Genomic DNA, 19836 nt, shown 5'->3' with positions numbered 1-19836 from the left:
GGTAGCGCGCTCCCCTGGCATGCGCTGGGCGCTGGGTTCGATCCTTAGCACCATATAAAAATAAAATAAAGATGTCGTGTCCACCGAAAGCTAATAAATAAATAAATAGTCCTGATGGGTTACCACCATGTATAAAATCTCCCAAAGAGCCCAAATCTCGAGAAATTTTATTTTTCACAAAAGCAGATGTACAAAAAGAGCAACTCTTCCTCTACTGAGGAAGTCTTAATGTTTTTACGTAGACATACAGTGCTTACAAAGTAAATGTTGTGATAGTGTACTTCTGTGGAATCAAATTTGCAAAAGATACAGAAAATGAATTAGAACTCTCTAAATATCTTTACACAATTAATACCTCCAGTATTAAAAATAATATAAAGATGGAATACATACCACAAAGAATTGTAAAACACAATGCTGATAAATTAAAATAATAGAGAATCTTCTACAGTTAGCTGAACCAACACCTGACACTGGACAGAAACTGCAATCTCTTCAGGCTTGTGCTGGACTCAGATCCATAGATCCCACTCTCTTTTCCCCCATTCCCTTGCAAAATGAATGTGCTACAAGTTGTCAGATATGTATAAGCAGGATCTGTACATTCCGAATAGTTCTGCACACAATGGAAAGGTGCTTTCTGAGGGATTAGGTGAACAGCATGGGGATAAAGTAATACCTCATATTCATAAAATTAAATAAAAAGAAACTGTCAAGGAAGAAAAAAACAGATAAAAAAAGTGGAGGAAAATAGAAACCATCAAGTGAAGGAAAGTGATCTAGAAAATGACAATAAAGGTATGATTAAATCAGACACTGATAACTCCTCAAGAAACAGGAGATGATGATATAAAGAGAGGATGGGTTCGTCAAATGATAAAGTGGCTACCCACCGAAGCCCTAAAGGATGGTAAACAATAGAAAATCATTAGTTGTTTCACAGATGCCACCAGCCATTTTGTAGGCCAAGAGAGCCAGTGTCCTCATCAAATTACAGAAACCAAATACTGCCATCTTGAGACTGTGACAGAGACACAGAAATAAATCCTGATGCAGTTTAGTCTTAAAAGCAACAAGGGAAGGCAAAGAAACTTCTGGGCCACTGGGAAGAAGCCAATTATTTTGGCCTTGCCTGTAATCTGGACTATGATGAAGATGCTAGAGAAATTCTGAAAAAGTTCAACTGAGGGCCCAGAAAATTGGGGGAAAAAAAAAATAGAGAAAGTATGAGCAAAAAAGTGCAGAGTAATAGATCAATGAACAGAACAGAAAGGGTTGAGAAGAACAATAGAGAACCTGAAGGAAGAAGCCAAAGGATCATTAGGAGCCCAGTATGGCTCTTTTCCAGATGACTTTCCTAGGGAAGACCTGACAATTTTCTCAAAGGAAAGCATGGAATGGGAGGGAACATGTCTGGAAAGGCAGGAATGCCTGTACTTAACAAAATTCTTAGTAATCCAGAGGTTCCTCAGGCTGTGCAGGATCCAGAAGTTACAGTGGCCTTCCAAACTGTGATTCAGAACTTGACAAATAAGTCGAAATGTTAGAGTAGCCCAAAGATTAAGAATTTCATTAGTAAAGTGACAACCAAATTTGAACATAAAGCATAACACCTTCTAGACAAACCCCTTGCTAAAGGAAAGGCAACCTATATCACTTAACACATGGTGCAGTTAATAACAACCAGTATACCTCTTAGGGTCTGATCAAGAGAGCTGGGATGCTTTAAACTATCTTTCTGTTCCCAGTACATTTGAAGCAGTGATTTGCCATTAGGTATTCATTCAGATAACGTTTTTCTACTAAGAATTACAAACCTTAAACACTTTTTAAACCTTATAAATATTTAAAACAAATTGAAAGAGTGTGTAAATCCCTACACTTTTTTTAATATTTATTTTTTAGTTGTAATTGGACACAATAGGTCTATTTCATTTATTTATGCTTATGTGATGCCAAGGATAGAACCCAGGGCCTTGCACATGCTAGGCAAGCACTCTACCACTAAGCCACAACGCCAGGCCCCCTACACTTTTCTTTACAAATCATTTTATATTTTTTTCTTTGAATTACTAGGCGAAGAAGAAGCTTAAATATGAAAGAGTTATTACTCTAATTTGAATGAAATAAAGGTTTACAGTGAGAGGAAAATATAACTAATTTAAATTTGAAAAAGTCTGAATTGGATATATTTTTCCTGAGGCATTCTGATTTGTCTTTTTTTAAATATATTTTTTTAGTAGTAGATGGACGCAATAACTTTATTTATTTACTTTTATGTAGTGCTAAGCATCAAACCCACTACCTTAGATATGCCAGACAAGCGTTCTACCACTGAGCCACAACACCAGATTTATCTTTTTAAATGTTTGATTTTTTTAAAAAAAAAAATCCAATGAAACTACTGAGATCACCAATATTTCAACAGAACTTGGGTAAGGACTAGATGTACCTGGCAGAGCAGCAAGTGGTCTTACTATGTTTTATATAATAGCAGGTTACTCTGCCAATGAGCTTCATCTAGAAACCTTGAATTTAAAATTTATCCTGTGATTAAGAGATTTAAATTAAATAATGGTGCAACAGAATTGAATGACTTAGCTCTGTTCTTGTACAATGTATCAAACAAATGATTCATAATATTTCTACATAGGGAAAAAATAAAATGATAGGGGAAAAAACAAAAAAAGGGCTATACAGAAAAATCAACATATAAAAAAGTGTATTACAGGAATAGATATGGGCATTTTATAGAAGTAGTCCCTAAGAGCTTGGCCAACTTTCACAATCATTAATCATATTTTAAAGTCACACATGGAGACAAATAGGTTTTTTTTCTTTAGGGGCATGGCTCTCCTTACAGAAAATATTCACATTCGTTTTCTGCATCGCAATACTCATTTTGAAATTCTTTGGAATTCAATATACACAAACATCAACATTTCCTTTTAAATTTTTGCATCTTTGATGCCATGCTTCCATATTATTTCTTTTATGTACACAAATATCCATTCTGCATATACTCATACACAGAACCATGAATTTGGTGGAAACAATACTAGTGATCAAACAGCAACACTACTGTGTCTTCTTAGCTCCACTGTACATAATTATTTTTGAATCTATCAGTAACTTCATTGCCTTCAGGCAAATGTAGGGATACAGTTCAGTGATAGATTCCCCTGGACTCAATCCCAGGTACCATAAATATTTTTTAAAATAAAAAAATAAAATTCATGTGCTAAAGAGCCAGAATAAGAAAAAAATTAAGAATAAAGTGTAGATATATGCCCTAATAAACATCAAGCCTTACTGTAAACAAATAGTAATAAAGATAGGACTACATTAATTCAGGGACAAAAAGACCAAAAGGTGGACTACTCAAAATTCAAAATACTGTAATATAATAGTTGATTTTCCATTTTAACATTTAAAAATGTTAAAAAAAAATTTTTAACCAGATCTCTACACATCACAGCCTATACAAATATCAACACCATTTCTAAAACTCTAAAGCATAATGTTAAAAGCTGTAAAAGAAAATAAGGCAAACTAGCTTAATAAAGAATTAACTATAATCCAGATGTGGTGGTGCACACCTGTAATACAAACAACACAGGGAGGCAGATGTAGGATTGCAAATTCAAGGTCAGCCTTGGCAAGTTAGTGAGAACCTGTCACCCTGAGTTCCATTCCAAGCAGCACAAACATACATACATAAAAAGCATTATCTGTAGGGGCTGGGGTTGTAGCTCAGTGGTAAAGCACTTGCTTCATACCTGTGAAGCACTGCGTTCAATTCCCAGCACCACATATAAATAAGCAAACAAAATAAAGGTCCATCAACAACTAAAAAAAAAAGAATTAACTAAAAAGCATCAGAGAACTTCATAGTTAATTTATCGGTTTTTACAGTGCTAGAAATTGAACACAGGGCCTCACACATCATAGGCAAGCATTCTATCATTGAGCTACATCCTCACCTGTTAGGTAGATTAGTCAGCCATGAGCAGGTGGGCAGGGTCAATAAACGGAGATAAATTACAAAGAGGATATCCAACATATGTATCAAAGCAAGTCCTAAGTTACAGTACTGGAAGCACAAGAAACTTTATCAAAGCAAACAGGAACTAGTATGCCAAATCTTCCCAGCCAAAGCCAATTACAACCCCTTATGAATCTCTTGTGACCAGATCATCACAACCCACACATATCACTCACTAAGGAGGAATATGAAAAAATAAGGCTAGTCGCTGCAGACTCCTGATTTCACTTTGGCTTTGTGGGTCTGCTCTACAATACAGCCATAATTAGTTTTAAAGTAAAACAATTATAGCATTTAACCTTATATTAAGGAGTCTCATTTAACATTCTAAGTATTTTTCTCACCTTCAAACCTAACATGCATCCATTAATAGCAATAATTCATCTTTACTGATTACTTGAATACTATGTTTCATGTGTGTATATTTATTAAGATTCACCTAAGATTTGTACGCTTATATTAAGATTTAGATCTGAGAAAAATAACATAGTTCCTCAACTACTTGGTATTTTCACTCCTAATGATGTTTTTTCTTTCTCAATTATCATTTCATTAATTCCCTCATTCCTCTTACTTCTGTGATATTTACTACACTCCCAAAAAAAAGGCAATCCTGTCTTATACATTCCCTCCCATTTCCATTTCTATTAATAGTTGTCTTCCTTTACTCTCCATAATGAGACCACTACTCATCTGTAAGTATTTATATGTTCCACATTTCCTATCCCTCACACTCACTGTGTCTCTTCAATATGTTAGAAAAGATTCTTTTCAATAACCTACTTCCTGCCACAACTGTTTCTACTAATTTTCAGATCTTAGATTTTGCCAAATTGCTAATTGACTTAGTTCTGCATTTCTTTCAGTTAAGATGCTTAATTTTTCTTATTCAGGGAAAAATTAGCTTTACAATCTTCAAATATACAATAACAGAATATCTCAGAAGAATTTAATTTCTGTATACTAAACATGTAAATGTCTCAACAAACCATACAATGCTTGCTCTATCCACAAACAGGTAAACTGTAGGCAACCCATCCACTTCCCAAACAAGAACTGCAATGTTTTGAAAACAATCAAAAAGAGAAGTGCATCTTCAATCTCTCACCAAAAATTTATCTAATCCAATACGCTAATTTTCAAAAAATTAACAATTTTTTGGAGCAAATTACACTAGTTTTTCTCACCTACATTATGTCACTGAAGGAGTTCCAGAAGAGGAGGACAAGTGAAGTCCTTGGAGTATGTGATGAAAAAGAATTTCAGCATGCACCAGAGACATAGAACACAAACTAGATAAAGCAGATACATATATAGGAAAGCAGATATACACTCAAAGGAGAATGGAGGGTACCTGACGAGAGATAATGTGCGGGTACACATTCAAGGGAAGAAAATCAGCCTTCTTAACAGTGAGAAGCTTTGGGAATAAAGCAAATAATATACATTCAAGGAAGAATGTGGGCCATCTCAGAAGAGACAGATGGCACCTCTTGGTCTGAGGTATTAATATTTAATGAGAGACAGTAGCTACAGGCTGAACCACAGTGGAGTCAGGGTGGAGTTACATAATCTCACGCTAGTTTTCTCCACTCTTACATACTGCCCTTGTATCATGCATCATGTTACTTCTAAAGCAGGCAAGCATGCAGGCCAAAGACATGGCTAATGATAGGTGCTCCACTGTCCATGTTGGCTGCTTTGCATTTCAAAGGTGAATGAGTTTTTCTTGCATTCCAAGGGTTCTGGGCACTTCTTTTTTGATACCTATTCTTTCTTTCTTTTTCTGTATTCCCAAATATCAGACCAAAGTTCAAGGCCAATCTCAGAAATTTACTAAGATTGTCTCAAAAAGTAAATAAAAAGTACTAGGGATGTATCTCAGTGGAAGAGCTCCCCAGTACTGCCAAAAACAAACATAAGAAAACCATATTCAATAAATGGTAGGTATTATCTGAAAATTATTACATTCTTATATTTTACTTTACTCTTAAAATGTTCTCAGATGTATTCTCCATGGGCTTTCTTTACTTTCAATCCTCTGTGGTTCACTAATTTAATCTGCAAAGGTCATTTCTATGTGACAGCTACTGTTTTTAAAAACTGCTCTTTAAAATTTTAAGATTAACTTTAAACATTTAACAGAAAAGATCATCACATAAATCATATAAATTGTTAAAGAATCCTTAAAGGATGAGACCAGCAATCTTCAGAAGATTTAAACTAAAGAAAGGTAAGATAAAAATTTATTTATCCAGTAACTGCTCTAACAAACTTACTCGTTTTGAATTCCAAAATCTAGTATGTAGATGATAATAACAATAATAATAATAATTGTACAATACTGTTTAAGTAGCAATGATTTACTAATGTAGTTAAAAAGAAAGGCAGGGAGTCAAGAGATATAGTTTCCATCTGAGTTTTGAAATGCTAACTAATCATAGGGAAAACATTTAACTTCTCTGAACCTATTTTCTCTGTTGTAAAATGAGTACAAATGATAATTAAATTAATTCCAAGATCCAAATTACCTCAAGTTTTAAGTCTGTAGTTACATATTTCCTGCTACTATATATATAATAACACTAAATATATACATATAATAGTAAAATATACACATACACCCTTGGACTTCTACTTAAATATGGCAGAAAGCCCATCTACTCTACTTTCCATTTAACATTGTTAAAATGATAACAAAAGTACCAAAAATTTGGTGAACATCGGATCAAAAGATTATTAATGTAAGCATTAATCCATTAAATATTAAACATTCAATTTTATGAATATTTTAAAGACATTGATCCGGGTGCATTAAAATAGGTTGAAAATCATAGTTTATATATCTTTTATATATATATATTTATATTTATATTTATATTTTTTATTTATATACTTTTTTAAAAGATCTAATCATTCACCTATTACTTTCCTCAAAAGAATAAAACTCCAAAAATCTAATATTTACTTCAAAATGACCATTAAGTAGTATAGTTGTTATTCAATTTGTTTTTTTATAGTGTCCCCCATATACAGGATGATGAGACACAATAATAGCTGAGCACAACAGTATGCACCTGTAATCCCAGCTACTCTGGAGGTTGAGGCAAGAGGAGTTGAGCCAGGAGTTAGTAGATTGACTGGGCAATATAGCAAGACCATGTCTCAAAAACTGAAAGTCAACAGGTTTCCATAAATTAGGTAGAAAAAGAGAACCATTTGGTGAACAGTAACATAGAAAAGCTGAAGAAACTAAAATCTCAAGTGCAACATGAAGAAGCTTTAAAATGATAAGCAAGGTTAGTCCATCTGTATTAATAAGCCCTAAGTTTCAGCTCATAAAGGTGCCAAGAACAACTGAGGACACAGATAAGGTCCAGAGTTAAAAGTCAGGGAACTAACTACCATCTCACCTACACAATGTAAAATTCCTACAGTACATTAGAGGTTTACTCTCAGAAGAAATTAAAGGGAAGCAGTACTGAAGTAAGAAACAAAAGGGGAAGTATCAGATGGAACACTATATTATGGTACCTCTAGCATTTTTCTCCAGCCAACTTTAAGAATAAAGCAACCAGGCCAGGCAAGTTGGCACATACCTATAATCCAGCTACTTAAAGAGGCTGAGGAAAGATGATGGAAAGTTTGAGGCCATCCTGGACAACTTAGCAAAACCTTTCCTCAAAATAAAAATTTTAAAAAGAGCTGGAGATGTACATACAAGGCTCTGGGTTCAATCCCCAGTACCACTTTTTAAAAAAGAATAAAGCAACCAGATTTAGACCTCCAGTAAGAAGACCAGAATGCTTTTCTATGAAGAAATTGAACAGACTCAGAGAGATGAAGGCTTTGGAGGTGAAGCAAGGAATATACATTCAAGGAAGAAAGCAAGCCATCTTAGGTGAGACATTAACCCCTTGGTCTAGGGTGATATCCTCCAGTCTTATTTTTTTTTCCTCAAAAAGCTTCAATACAAGTTCATATTTTTAATTAGCATCAGTTTTAAATTGATAAATATGCTCATTTGAAAAGGCAAATGCTATTGGGCATGGTGGTACAGGCCTATAATCTCAGTGGCTAGAGAAGCTGAGTCAGGAGAATTACAAATTCATAGCCAACCTCAACAAATTAGCAAGACCTTGTCTCAAAATTTAAAAAAAAAAAAAAAAAAAAAAAGAGGCTGGGGATGTGGCTCAGTATTTAAGCACCCCTGGATTCAATTCCAGATATCAAAAAACAAAAAATTTTAAAAAGGCCAAATACTCTTCATAAAAATTCAGAATCAGGCCAGGTGCAGTGAGGCAACTGGGGAAGCTGAGGCAGGAAAACAGCAAGTATTAGGCCAGCCTCAGAAACTTACCAAGGCCTTGTCTCAAAAAAAAAAAATGAAGGGAGGGGAGGGGCCTGAGGATTTAGTTCAGTGTAAAGCCTACTTGTGGAAAGCAGGTTCAAAATTGGGGGGGGGGGGAACTATAGCAAAAGATTTCTGATATTTAACTCACTTTCATAGTGTAAAGTACTAATAAAAATACACTCAGTTCATATGGTATATGTACTAATATATTTATGCTCATATAACAAAATACCATAGACTGGGTAATTGATAAACAACAGAAATTTACTTCTCACATTTCTGGATAATGGGAAGTCTAAGATTAAGGCAATGTCAGGATTTGTATCTAACAGGGGCTGCTCTCTGCTTCTGAGAGGTACTCTGTTGCTACATCCTCAGGAGGAAAGGAATGCTGTGTCCTCACATAACTTAAAGAATGGAAGTGCAGGGCTGGGGTTATAGTTCTTTGACAGACCGCCTGCCTATCGTGTGTGAGGCACTAGGTTCAATTCTCAGCACAGCGTATAAATAAATAAATAGACAGAGATACATCGACAACTAAAAAAAAATTTTTTTTTTTTTAAAAAAGGAATAATACTCTGGTTTCTCTTCAGATCGTATAAATCTTTCGTCTTTTACTAAAGATTTCGTGGAGAGAAACAATTCTGAGTCTTAACCCAATTTTTTGAGGCCTTGCACTTGCAGGGCTAATAATTGTCTGTAAAGATAGATTTCTTTGTTGTTGGCTGAATAACGTCTCCTTGTATCCTTGTATAACGTTGTGTTCACCATGATTAAAAACTATTAAAAAAAAAAAAAAAACGGAATGGAGGGGTTGGGGTTGTGGCTCAGCGGTAGAGCATTCACCTAGCATGTACGAGATGCTGGGTTTGTTCCTCAGCACCACATAAAAATAAATAAATAAAATAATAAAATAAAGGTACTGTGTCCAGCTACAACTAAAAAAAAAAAAAAAAAAAAATTAAAAATGAGTGGAAGTACAGGCTCTCTATTCAACTTTTTTTTTTCTTTCTTTTTTGGTATCAGGAATTAACTCGGGGCCACTTAATCAATGAACTACATCTCCAGTCCTTATGTTTTAAATTTTCAGGCAGGGTCTTGTTAATATGCTAAGGCTGGTATCAAACTTGTGATTCTCCTGTCTCTGCCTCTGGAGTCACAGGGCTTACAGGTTATGTGCCACTACACCTGGAATCAACCCTAAGCCCTGTTGGGGTAAATACAAGTGAGTGCCTAGAAGACTTGATGTTTCTGAAGGTTATCAAGACTCCTAAGAATGTGTTAAGGGGGCAAGGAGGGGGGAAACTGGCCATTTCCCTTATCTCCAATCCCTAGGTGGAGATCAAAGCAGAAGGAACTGAATTATAAAGTCAAGTCATGTACTCATAAAACATCTGAATAGACCCACATGAGCAGCTGGCATAAAAATCTATCCTGTATATATACTCCTCTACTTACGGGTGTGGTGCGACAGCCTGGCGCTTTCAAGGAGCCTGTGAGTAATAAAATGTCTGAACCCTCTCATTGAGTCCTCCAAATTCTTCCTTTAGGGTCAAAACAGTACACTGAGGCCTTTGCAGCCCTGGAGTTGAACAAGTCCTTTCATAAAGGGCTCCACCCTTCTCAAAGGCCACACCTCTTAATAGTATTGCACTGGAGATTAAAATTCAGTAAGAATTGTGCAGTAAACACCATCATTCAAACCACAGCAATATAGTACACAGTAAACTATCCCTGGATAATGTATTTGCATAATTAAAAGGTAAAATATTTACCTAAACATGGTCTGAAATGTTAAGTTAAATATAGTCTATTGAAATCATAAGGCATGCTGGGGATACAGCTCAGTTGGTAGAGTGCTTGCCCCACATGCCCAAGGCCCTGGGTTTAATCCCCAGCACCACAAACAAACAAACAAAAAAACTTTCATCCAGCTAAAATCATAAGGCATGTTTTCACATATATTTTGTAAGAAATGGGTCTGGTGGGGATGTAATAAGTAGATCTTTACCTTTAATGGCTAGGATCCAAAAACTTGCTTTTTATCTCTGAGTACTGATTTCAAATTCAATGTTGCAGAAAATTACCAAAGTAGGGCTAGAGATATAGAGTGCTTGCCTGGTATATATGAGGCCCAAAGTTCAATTCCCAACACCACCCAAAAAAAAAAAATTCCTGAAATAAAATAAAATTTCAACTGGCCATTTAGAATCAGCTGCTAATAAAACAAAGTTACGTGAGCTTCAAGTAATGAATATAGCCAAGATATTTAATATAACAATCAATATAATGAATATAACCCTAAAACCTTCCTCCTTTCTCTTTGAGCTCCTAATAACATAAACATGTATCTCTAGGTATATATGACTAAGAGATATCTGGAGTTGTTCACAAAAATAGTAATAAAAGTTTTAACTTTCCTTGTATTCTACCCTCAAACCCCTCCGTGTTACTGGGGACTAAATCCAAGAGCACTCTACCAGACCTACATCCCCAGCGCTTTTAATTTTTTGAGAAAGGGTCTTGCCCAAGCTGAACTCAAACTTGAAATCCTTCTGCCGCAGTCACTGCCAAGTCACTTGGATTATAGTAATGTGCCACCACACTCAACCTTTCTTGGAATTTTTATTCATCATTTGTGTGTGTGTGTGTGTGTGTGTGTGTGTGTGTGTGTGTTATTCTGAAATTCAACCCAAGGCCTTGTACGTGCTAGGCAAGTACTTCTGACCTACACTCTAGCCCTGAATTTTTTTAAATATTGAACATGAATTAGTTAGCTTTTTAGACAAAACATCTCATACTATGCAAACAAAGGAGATCTAATTTCAAATCCATGAATTCATGTTTAAATGATTTTGTTTTATATATTACAGCTTTACAGATGTGTAAATGGCATAAAAGAAGCTATATATATTTAAGTATACAATTTGGTGCAGGTGTATACACATGAAATCAACAAAAGATCAAGAAAATGAATTTAACCCTAAAACTCCCTTTTGTCCTTTTTAAAAAGTCCTCTTTCCACCCTCCATTGCACCCTGGACCCACCACATTTAACCATTGATCTGTTTTCTGTAATTAAAGATTCAATTGAGCTGGGCATTGTGGCTCATACTTGTAATCCCAGTGACTCAGGAGGCTGAGGCAGGAGGGCAAAAGAATCACAAGTTTGAGGACAGTATGGGCCAACGTCGCAAGGCCTTAAGCAATTAGTGAGACCCTATCTCAAAAAATTTTAAAAAGGGCTAAGATGTGGCTCAGTGGTTAATTGCCCCTGGGTTCAATTCCTTGTATCAGGGAAAAAAAAAAAAAAAAAAGGAGGTGAGGGGGAGGGTGATGGGTTGTGGCTCAGAGGCAGAGCGCTTGCCTACCATGTGTGAGGCACTGGGTTTGATCCTCAGAACCACATTAAAAAAAAATTAAAATTAAAAAAAAAGATACTGTGTCTACCTATAACTAAAAAATAAATATAAAAAAGATTAAATTGAATTATCTATAATGTTATATAAATGGAATTATACAATATATATTCTTTTTTTAATTCGCTTCTTTTAGTCAATATAATTATTTAGAATTTCATCCAAGCAATACTGTATCTCTTTTTTTATTACTCACTAGTATTTCAGTGTATGGGTAAACACTCGGTTCAAGGATTCACCTGCCGGTAGATATTTAGGACACTTCTAGGTTTTAGTTATTAAAAACAAAGTTACCATGAACATGGGTAAGCAACTAGGAACATGTACTTTCATTTCTCTTGGGCAAAATACCTAAAGAATGGAATGGTGGGCTGGGGTTGTAGCTTGGTGGTAGAGTGTTTGCCTAGCACATGTGAAGCCCTGGATTCGATCCTCAGCACCACATAAAGATAAGTAAAATAAAGGTATTGTATCCATCTACAACTACAAAAAAAAAAAAAAAAAAATGAAGAAGAAGAAGAAGAATGGAATGGTTAGGGCCAACAGAAAATGTATGCTACTTCTTAAGATACTGTCAAATCAGGTGTACCATTTTACATTCCTATGAACAGAATGTTCCAATTCCTATACATCCTGCCCCACATCTGGTATGCTCATATTTTAAATTTTGGACATTCTAATAGATAATGTAGTGGTATTTCATTATGCCTTTTATTTACATTTACCCAATGACTAAGGATGTTGAGCACCTTTAGTTATTTACTAACTAAACATCTTTGGTAAACATTTGAAACTTTTTTTTTCCCTTTTTTTTTTTTTTTTTTTGATACCAGGGATTTAACCCAGGGGTACTTAACCTCTAAGCACCAGCTCTTTTTGTGCTTTATTTTTGTGACAGGATCTCATTAGGTTGTTCAGGGATCAAGTTGGTAAGGCTATCTTTGAACTTGCGATCCTCCTTCCTCAGCCTTCAGAGCACTGGGATTACAGGTGTGTGCCACCATGCTCAGCAAATGTTTGAATCTTCTGCGCATTTTTAAAATCAGTTTGTTGCCAGAGAGTAGCACAAGTCTATAATCCCAGAGACAAAGGAGTCTGAGGCAGGAGCATCAAGCTCAAAGTTAGCCTCAGCAAATTAGTGAGGCCCTAAGCAACTTAGTGAGATCCTGTCTTAAAATAAAAAATAAAAAGGACTGGGGATATGGCTTGGAGGTTAAACACCCCTAGGTTCAATCCCCAGTATCAATAAACAAATAATTAAAATCGGTTTCTCCTATGTTATTATCTAGAAATTTTATCATTTTAGATTTCACATTTAGTTCTTCTAGCTAATTCTGTAGCAAAATATAGATCATTTGTTTTGTGCATGACTATCCAATTGTTGCAGAACCACTTATTTAAAAGAAGATCCTTTCTCCAATGAATATCCTGCCCTTCTGTCAACAATCAGTTGTCTTGGTCTGGGGTTATGGCTCAGTGGCAGAGCACTGGCCTCGTACATGTGACCCACTGGGTTTGAGCCTCAGCACCACATAAAAATAAATAAACAAAATAAAGACATTGTGTCCATGTATAACTAAAAAAAAATTTAAAAATCAGTTGTCTGTTTATGTGTAGGCCCATTTCTGGACTTTTTTACTACATGAACAATCTACCTGTCAATCTTTACACTGATACTACTGTTTTGATTATGTGAGCTTTATAGTAATTCTTGAAATTAGACAATAGTTTTTTGTAGATTCCTTAGATAACCTACAGAGATGATCACATCTTCTAGAAATACCAAGTTTATTTCTTCCTTTACAATCTGGATTATCTTATTTCTCCTTGCCTAATTACACTGCCTAGAACCTCAAATACTACTGTAAACATCTTGAACGTAAGTAATGAGAGGTAATATCTTTGAATTGTTCCTGAATTGATCTTGGAGAAGAATACTCAGTCTTTTATCATAAAGAATGATTTTTAAGCCAGGCATGGTAGCACACACATTCAATCCCAGAGACTCGGGAGGTTGAGGCAGAAGGGTCACAAATCTAAGGCGAGCATCAGCAATTCAGCGAGATCCTGTCTCGAAAAGTACAAAGGACTGAGGATGTAGCTTGATGGTAGAGCACTACTGTGTTCAATCTCCAGAATCAAAATGAAAAAGCAAAAAGATTTTAGTAGGTTTTTCCCTAATGTAACCTTTATGAGGTTAAGGAAGTTCCCTTCTAATTGCTTCTAATTAGAATTCCCTTCTAATTGCTATATGCTATTTTTTGTCACAAATAGATACTGAATTTTGTCAAATGGTTTTTCTATATCTACTGAGATGATTATACATACATACATATATACACACACACACACACACACACACAGAGTTAATTTTTAATCTGTCAATATAGTCAATTACTCTATTTACATTGTAAACGTTAAATCTGTCCTACATTCCTGTTATACGATTTGATTCTGTAATAAATTATATATAAAGTTATAGTAGTAAAAATGTAGATAAGTCATTTCCAATTCTCACTATCAGTTTGCATTCAAAGTTGTGAAGACTTTATTGATTCTACAGTTTTCAAAAGATTTTCTTCAAATATATTTCTCACTATATATCCATATTTTTAAAGATTTTAATACTTACTTATCAAGGAAATCTTTGTCCACTACAGCAGAGATGTCAAGAAGAGGATTTCCCATTCCAAAGAGAATATTTTCTCTAAAAACCATAAACAAAATACAAGAACAAGTTATAAATATGTAAAATACACCAAATATATAAAATCTTTACTTCACCTGAAAATAAATCTAACACAGTAGTTTGTTAAACCTTTGCTTACCTATTACATGTAGAACATTTTAGAGGTAGTGCAAAGTAATTTTGAAAAAAGGATTTTTTTTTTTTTAATTTTGAAACACGATTCTTGCTAACTAGCCCAGGCTGGCCTTAAAAGTCATAATCCTCCTGTTCTCAGCCTCCCAAATTAAGTTACTGGGATTACAAGCACGTACCACCATACCTAGCACACACACAAAAATATTTTTTTAACTGGACGAAATAAAATGTAACAAAAGTAGAAAGCAAATCATGTGATTTTTAAAAATAATATTCAACACTAATGACTAAAGCTAATTCATTTCACTGTTTTTTTTTAAAGGTCTACCATAACAAAGTTCTATATTCAATAAACATGACTGACAATTAACACTCTCTCTCTCACTAATAAATAAGGTCCTTAGCTACTGATGGTTATTAGGGAATAAGCAGCAAGTCCTCTGACAGTCCAAGCAAGAGCCCTACCCTTAACTATGAATGATTGTGACTGGGGCCTCCATGATGGACATCAGAGATGATATAATTCTCAATTTCTTCTTTGAAGAAATCTGTCTTTCATAAGTAACCGCAGTAGAACTCAATGCCAAAGAAAGAAAGGACTCCACTACAAGTGATGCGTTAAACAGAAACACATAAGCCGCCAGAAATGGACCAGTGTCCACATATGCATCCGTTTCATTGGGAGACTAATTTACTTTACTCAGTAAGATTTGCCTCATTTACTTTTTCAGTGGTCTCCAGTTTGCTGAAAATCCCCTGCAGTTGCCTCCAAACCAGTTACCAACCTTACCATTTGGTGATTATCAATATCATCAATAGGTAATATCAATAAGAAGAGTGCCTCAGTGTTTTCTTATTAGAATGATGTTTATCCTACAATTAATAGTCCATAATAAGTGGAAAAGATTGAATTAGTATTTCATTGACACAATAGATTAGGTAACTATGACTTAACATACAAGAAGATGTTTGTCCCTTTTCTATTTAAAGAAGGTGGTGAAGGACTGGTGTTGTAGCTCAGTGGTCAAATGCTTGCCTAGCATATATGAGGCACTGGGTTCAATCCTCAGCACCACATAAAAATAAACAAATAAAATAAAGGTACTGTGTCCATCTACAACTTAAAAAAAAATTAAAAACAAAAGAAAGTAGGGAGGAAGGACTAAAAGAGAACATATTCATTTATTTACACATCAAGTCACATCTGTGATCAAAATAAGTCTAATGTCAGATAAGAAAATAAGCACTTAGAAGATAAAGTATCAATAGGCAAACACTATAAACTTTACCACTACTTTCTCAAGGACTACTCTGATTTGAGCACTGTTTTAAAAACAATAAAAACTCCTAGAACCTGTTATTTTAAAAAAATTATAATGATGATAATGGGGAAAGTGTTTCTGGGGGCTGTCTTTTCATTCTCATTTGCCCTTTCTAATTTTTTTTATTTTATTTATTCTAATTTGTTATATATGACAGGAATGCAATTCAATTAATTTGCTCTTTTTAAGTGTTTGGTTAAATGGACAGTCAGGTAACCAGCAGAATCAAACTATGGGGCATTCCCATCACGAATAAAATAGTATCCTGCTGCCCATACATCAATCCCATCACCTCTGACTGGTAGCCTTGGTTTTAAGGAACATAACTATGATATTTCTTTTTAGGAAGTCCATCCTTTAAGTATTTCCTGCATCCCAAAATGACTTACTATATTATATTTGAAATACCATTTAATACCTTCAATTGGAGGGAAATTCAGGAAATTTAAATCTGTTATTAGCAAGTACACTATCATTTATTGAGTATTGAGTAAAGTTCTGTGGAAAAAACATGTATTTTTTTTCATTCCTATTGCTGTTCTTCACTTAAAATTTACTGTTTATTTGGAAGAAGTATATACAATAAAAAATTCCTAAATTTTTACATTATTGTCAATGAACACCTCTGAAATGGAACCATAGTATAAATGGGAGAATAAAGATGTTAAGAGTAGTTAAGAAAAGCATACAGAATACAATTCAAAGGCCACGAATCTCCAGTATTTCTCTCTTAAAAGTAACTTTCAATGTTGCTAATTTATCTGAGAATGAGTTTGTTTATTTGCCAAATTGTTTGAGATCATTTGGTACAAGAAAAAATGTAGAAGAGAATTAATGATGAGGAAGCAAGATCCCTCTTTCTTTGAACACCACAAATTCTAAGTTAAAAAACAATTATTTCTTTTTAATTGAAGTAAAGTTTATGTACATAAAATCAATCATTTTAATAATTTTAAAGAACACAGAATACAATTCAGTAACTGCCATATATTCAAAATGTTTCAAAATCTTGTACAATTATCGTCACCATTATTTGTGGGCATCTGTATGGTGCTAGGGATTAAACCTAGGACTGGCACATGCTAGGCAAGTAGTCTACCAATGAGCTACATTCCCAGTCCCCAAACACTGTATTGAAGACAATTTCATCACCTTAAAAAGAAACCCCATACCCACTAAGCAGTCATTCACTTTTCCCCCCTGGCCCAGTCTCCTGGGAACCACCAATATCCTTTGTTTTTATGTATTTGCCTATTCTGCATATATCATATAAAAGGAATCATATTAATAACTTTGTGTTTATCTTGATTTATTTCACTTAGCATAATGTTTTCAAGTTTCATCTATGTTGTAGCAGGTATCAGGTTTTTATTCCATTTTACAGTATAACGACATTCCATTTATGGATATAAGCCACATATCGTTTAAACATTCGTTAGTTGAAGAACATTTGGAATGTTTCCATTTTTGTCTAATGTTATAAATAATGCAGTTTATGAACATTCATGTACTTGTGCTTTTGTATGGAAATGTTTTCATTTGTCTTTGGTATACACAGAGGAGTAAGATTGTTGGATCAATTTTGTTTTTAAATTTTTGAGGAAACACCAAAACTGTTTTCCACAGTAGCTATACCATTTTAACATTCCTATCAAGAATGTATGAGTGTTCTAATTTCTCTACATCCTTGCCAAAATTTAGTCATTTTTTTCACTTGTGGTTTTGATTTGAACCTTTCTAATGAAAAATAATGTTATCATCTTTTAACATGTTTATAGGCCATGTGTACATCTTTGGGGGAAATGCCTGTTTTTCTTTGCCCATTTTTTAATTGGGCTGATTATTTCTTTAATGTTTGTTTATTAAAGTTCTTTTCATATTCTACATGCTAGATATACCTGATATAAAATTGCAAATATTTCTCCTATTCTGTGAGTTGGTTTTGAATTTCTTGACAGTATATATTTCTGGATTCTCAATTCTCTTATATTGATCTTAATGTCTATCTGTATGCCACTACCACACTCATTAAGTCGCACGAGTGAGCCCTGCAACTTTTTGGTTCTGAGAACTAAACCCACAGGTTGGTTCTGAGAACTAAACCCACTTTATAATATCCTCAAGTCCATTTTATTTTTATTTTGAGAAAGGGTCTTACTAAAGTGTCCCAGGCTTGACTCAAATTTGTGATCCTCCTGCCTCAGCCTCCCAAGTAACTGACTGATTACAGGTGTAGACCACTATGCCCATCTATGATCTTGGATTAATTATAAATTCTTAGATACTTCTCTTAAGTATCTTAAATACAACAGTAAAACCATATGCAAGAAAAGAAAATATAAGCTGGACTTTTCTGCAGCAAAGGACAGTATCCAACATTGTTGGTTTTCTAGATTTTTTTTTTTTCTATTTTAGGTCTGTTGCAATTCCATACAAATTTTAAGATCAGATTGTCTATTTCTGCAAAAAAGGATGTTGGGATTTTAACAGAAATTGCATTGAATCTGTAGGTCCATTTTTTAAGTATTATCATTTTAACAACTTTAAATTTTCCAGTTCATGAACATGAAATGTTTTCTGAGCAAATTTGTCTTCCTAGAATACATAAGCCCTTAGTTCAATCCCATAAAAAAATTAAAAATAAATACAGACACTGAGTCTAGCTCAAACCTATTTCTTTCTTTTTTCTTCTTTTTTTTTTTTTTTTAATTAAACTGGGGGTTGAACCCAGGGCATTTTACCACTGAGCTATATCCCCAATCCTTTTTTTATTATTATTAGTTGTTCAAAACATTACATAGTTCTTGACATATTATATTTCACACTTTGATTCAAGTGGGTTATGAACTCCCATTTTTACCCTGTATACAGATTGCAGAATCACATCGGTTACACATCCACTGATTTACATATTGCCATACTAGTGTCTGTTGTATTCTGTTGCCTTTCCTATCCTCTACTATCCCCCCTCCCCTCCCCTCCCATCTTCTCTCTCTACCCCATCTACTGTCATTCATTTCTCTCCCTTGTTTTTTTTCCCTTTCCCCTCACTTCCTCTTATATGTAATTCTGTATAACAATGAGGGTCTCCTTCCATTTCCATGCAATTTCCCTTCTCTCTCCCTTTCTCTCCCACCTCTCGTCCCTGTTTAATGTTAATCTTCTTCTCATGCTCTTCCTCCCTGCTCTGTTCTTAGTTGCTCTCCTTATATCAGAGAAGACATTTGTCCCCAGCCCTTTTTTATTTTGAGACAAGGTTTCACTAAGTTGCTTAGGGCATTGCTAAATTGCTTAGAGCCTTGCTAAGTTATTGCTAAATTACTGAGGCTGGCCTCAAATTTTTGATACTCCTAACTCAGTCTCTCTAGTCACAGAGATAACAGGCATGCGCAGTCATGCCAGGCTTCAAATCTATCATATTTCATCACATCTACCATTAATCCTAAATAATTCCAATTTCTGATGATGATCTAAGACTATCAGTTGTAAAAGGTACACCAATTACAGAGATGTTAAAATGGGAAGAAGCATGCATGCTACTTAAGATTCTGAAACATAGTATCTATTTTCCCTTATCTCTCTATCATTCTAATACATATAACCTATTTTAATCATATTCCCTGAATGTGACTTTGCCTGCAAAGTCCTTCCCCTACTTAGCCTGGAAAATTCCCAATCTTTTTTTGTTTGTTTGTTTTCTTCTTTGAGCTACTTGAGTTTGAACTCAGGGGCAATCTATCACTGAGCTATATCCTCAACCCTTATTTTATCTGAGGCAAATCTCCCTAAAGTTGCCCAGGCTGGCCTTGAATGTGTGATCCTCTTGCCTCTCTCTACCCAGAAGCTAGGATTACCAAAGTGTTTCGTTATAC

The 19836-nt window shown here is 34.6% G+C and overlaps 1 protein-coding gene and 1 non-coding gene across 3 annotated transcripts in view; one reads left to right on the top strand and one right to left on the bottom strand.

Moving 5' to 3' along the window:
- Adk (adenosine kinase) overlaps nt 1-19836 on the bottom strand; it is a 479685-nt gene that overhangs the window by 420896 nt on the left and 38953 nt on the right. For both annotated transcript variants that reach the window (XM_076834150.1, XM_076834152.1), the window contains exon 2: nt 14451-14525. In XM_076834150.1, the coding sequence (XP_076690265.1) occupies nt 14451-14525 (75 nt within the window). The remainder of the gene's footprint in view (nt 1-14450; nt 14526-19836) is intronic.
- On the top strand, nt 8973-9087 carry LOC143381675 (U5 spliceosomal RNA). Its single transcript, XR_013088849.1, has one exon. It is a non-coding gene; the product is annotated as a U5 spliceosomal RNA (small nuclear RNA).

Source organism: Callospermophilus lateralis, chromosome 15, assembly GCF_048772815.1.
Source record: "Callospermophilus lateralis isolate mCalLat2 chromosome 15, mCalLat2.hap1, whole genome shotgun sequence".
NCBI lineage: Eukaryota > Metazoa > Chordata > Mammalia > Rodentia > Sciuridae > Callospermophilus > Callospermophilus lateralis.
Note: the sequence above shows the minus strand (reverse complement) of the source record. Positions and strands in the feature narration are given on the sequence as shown.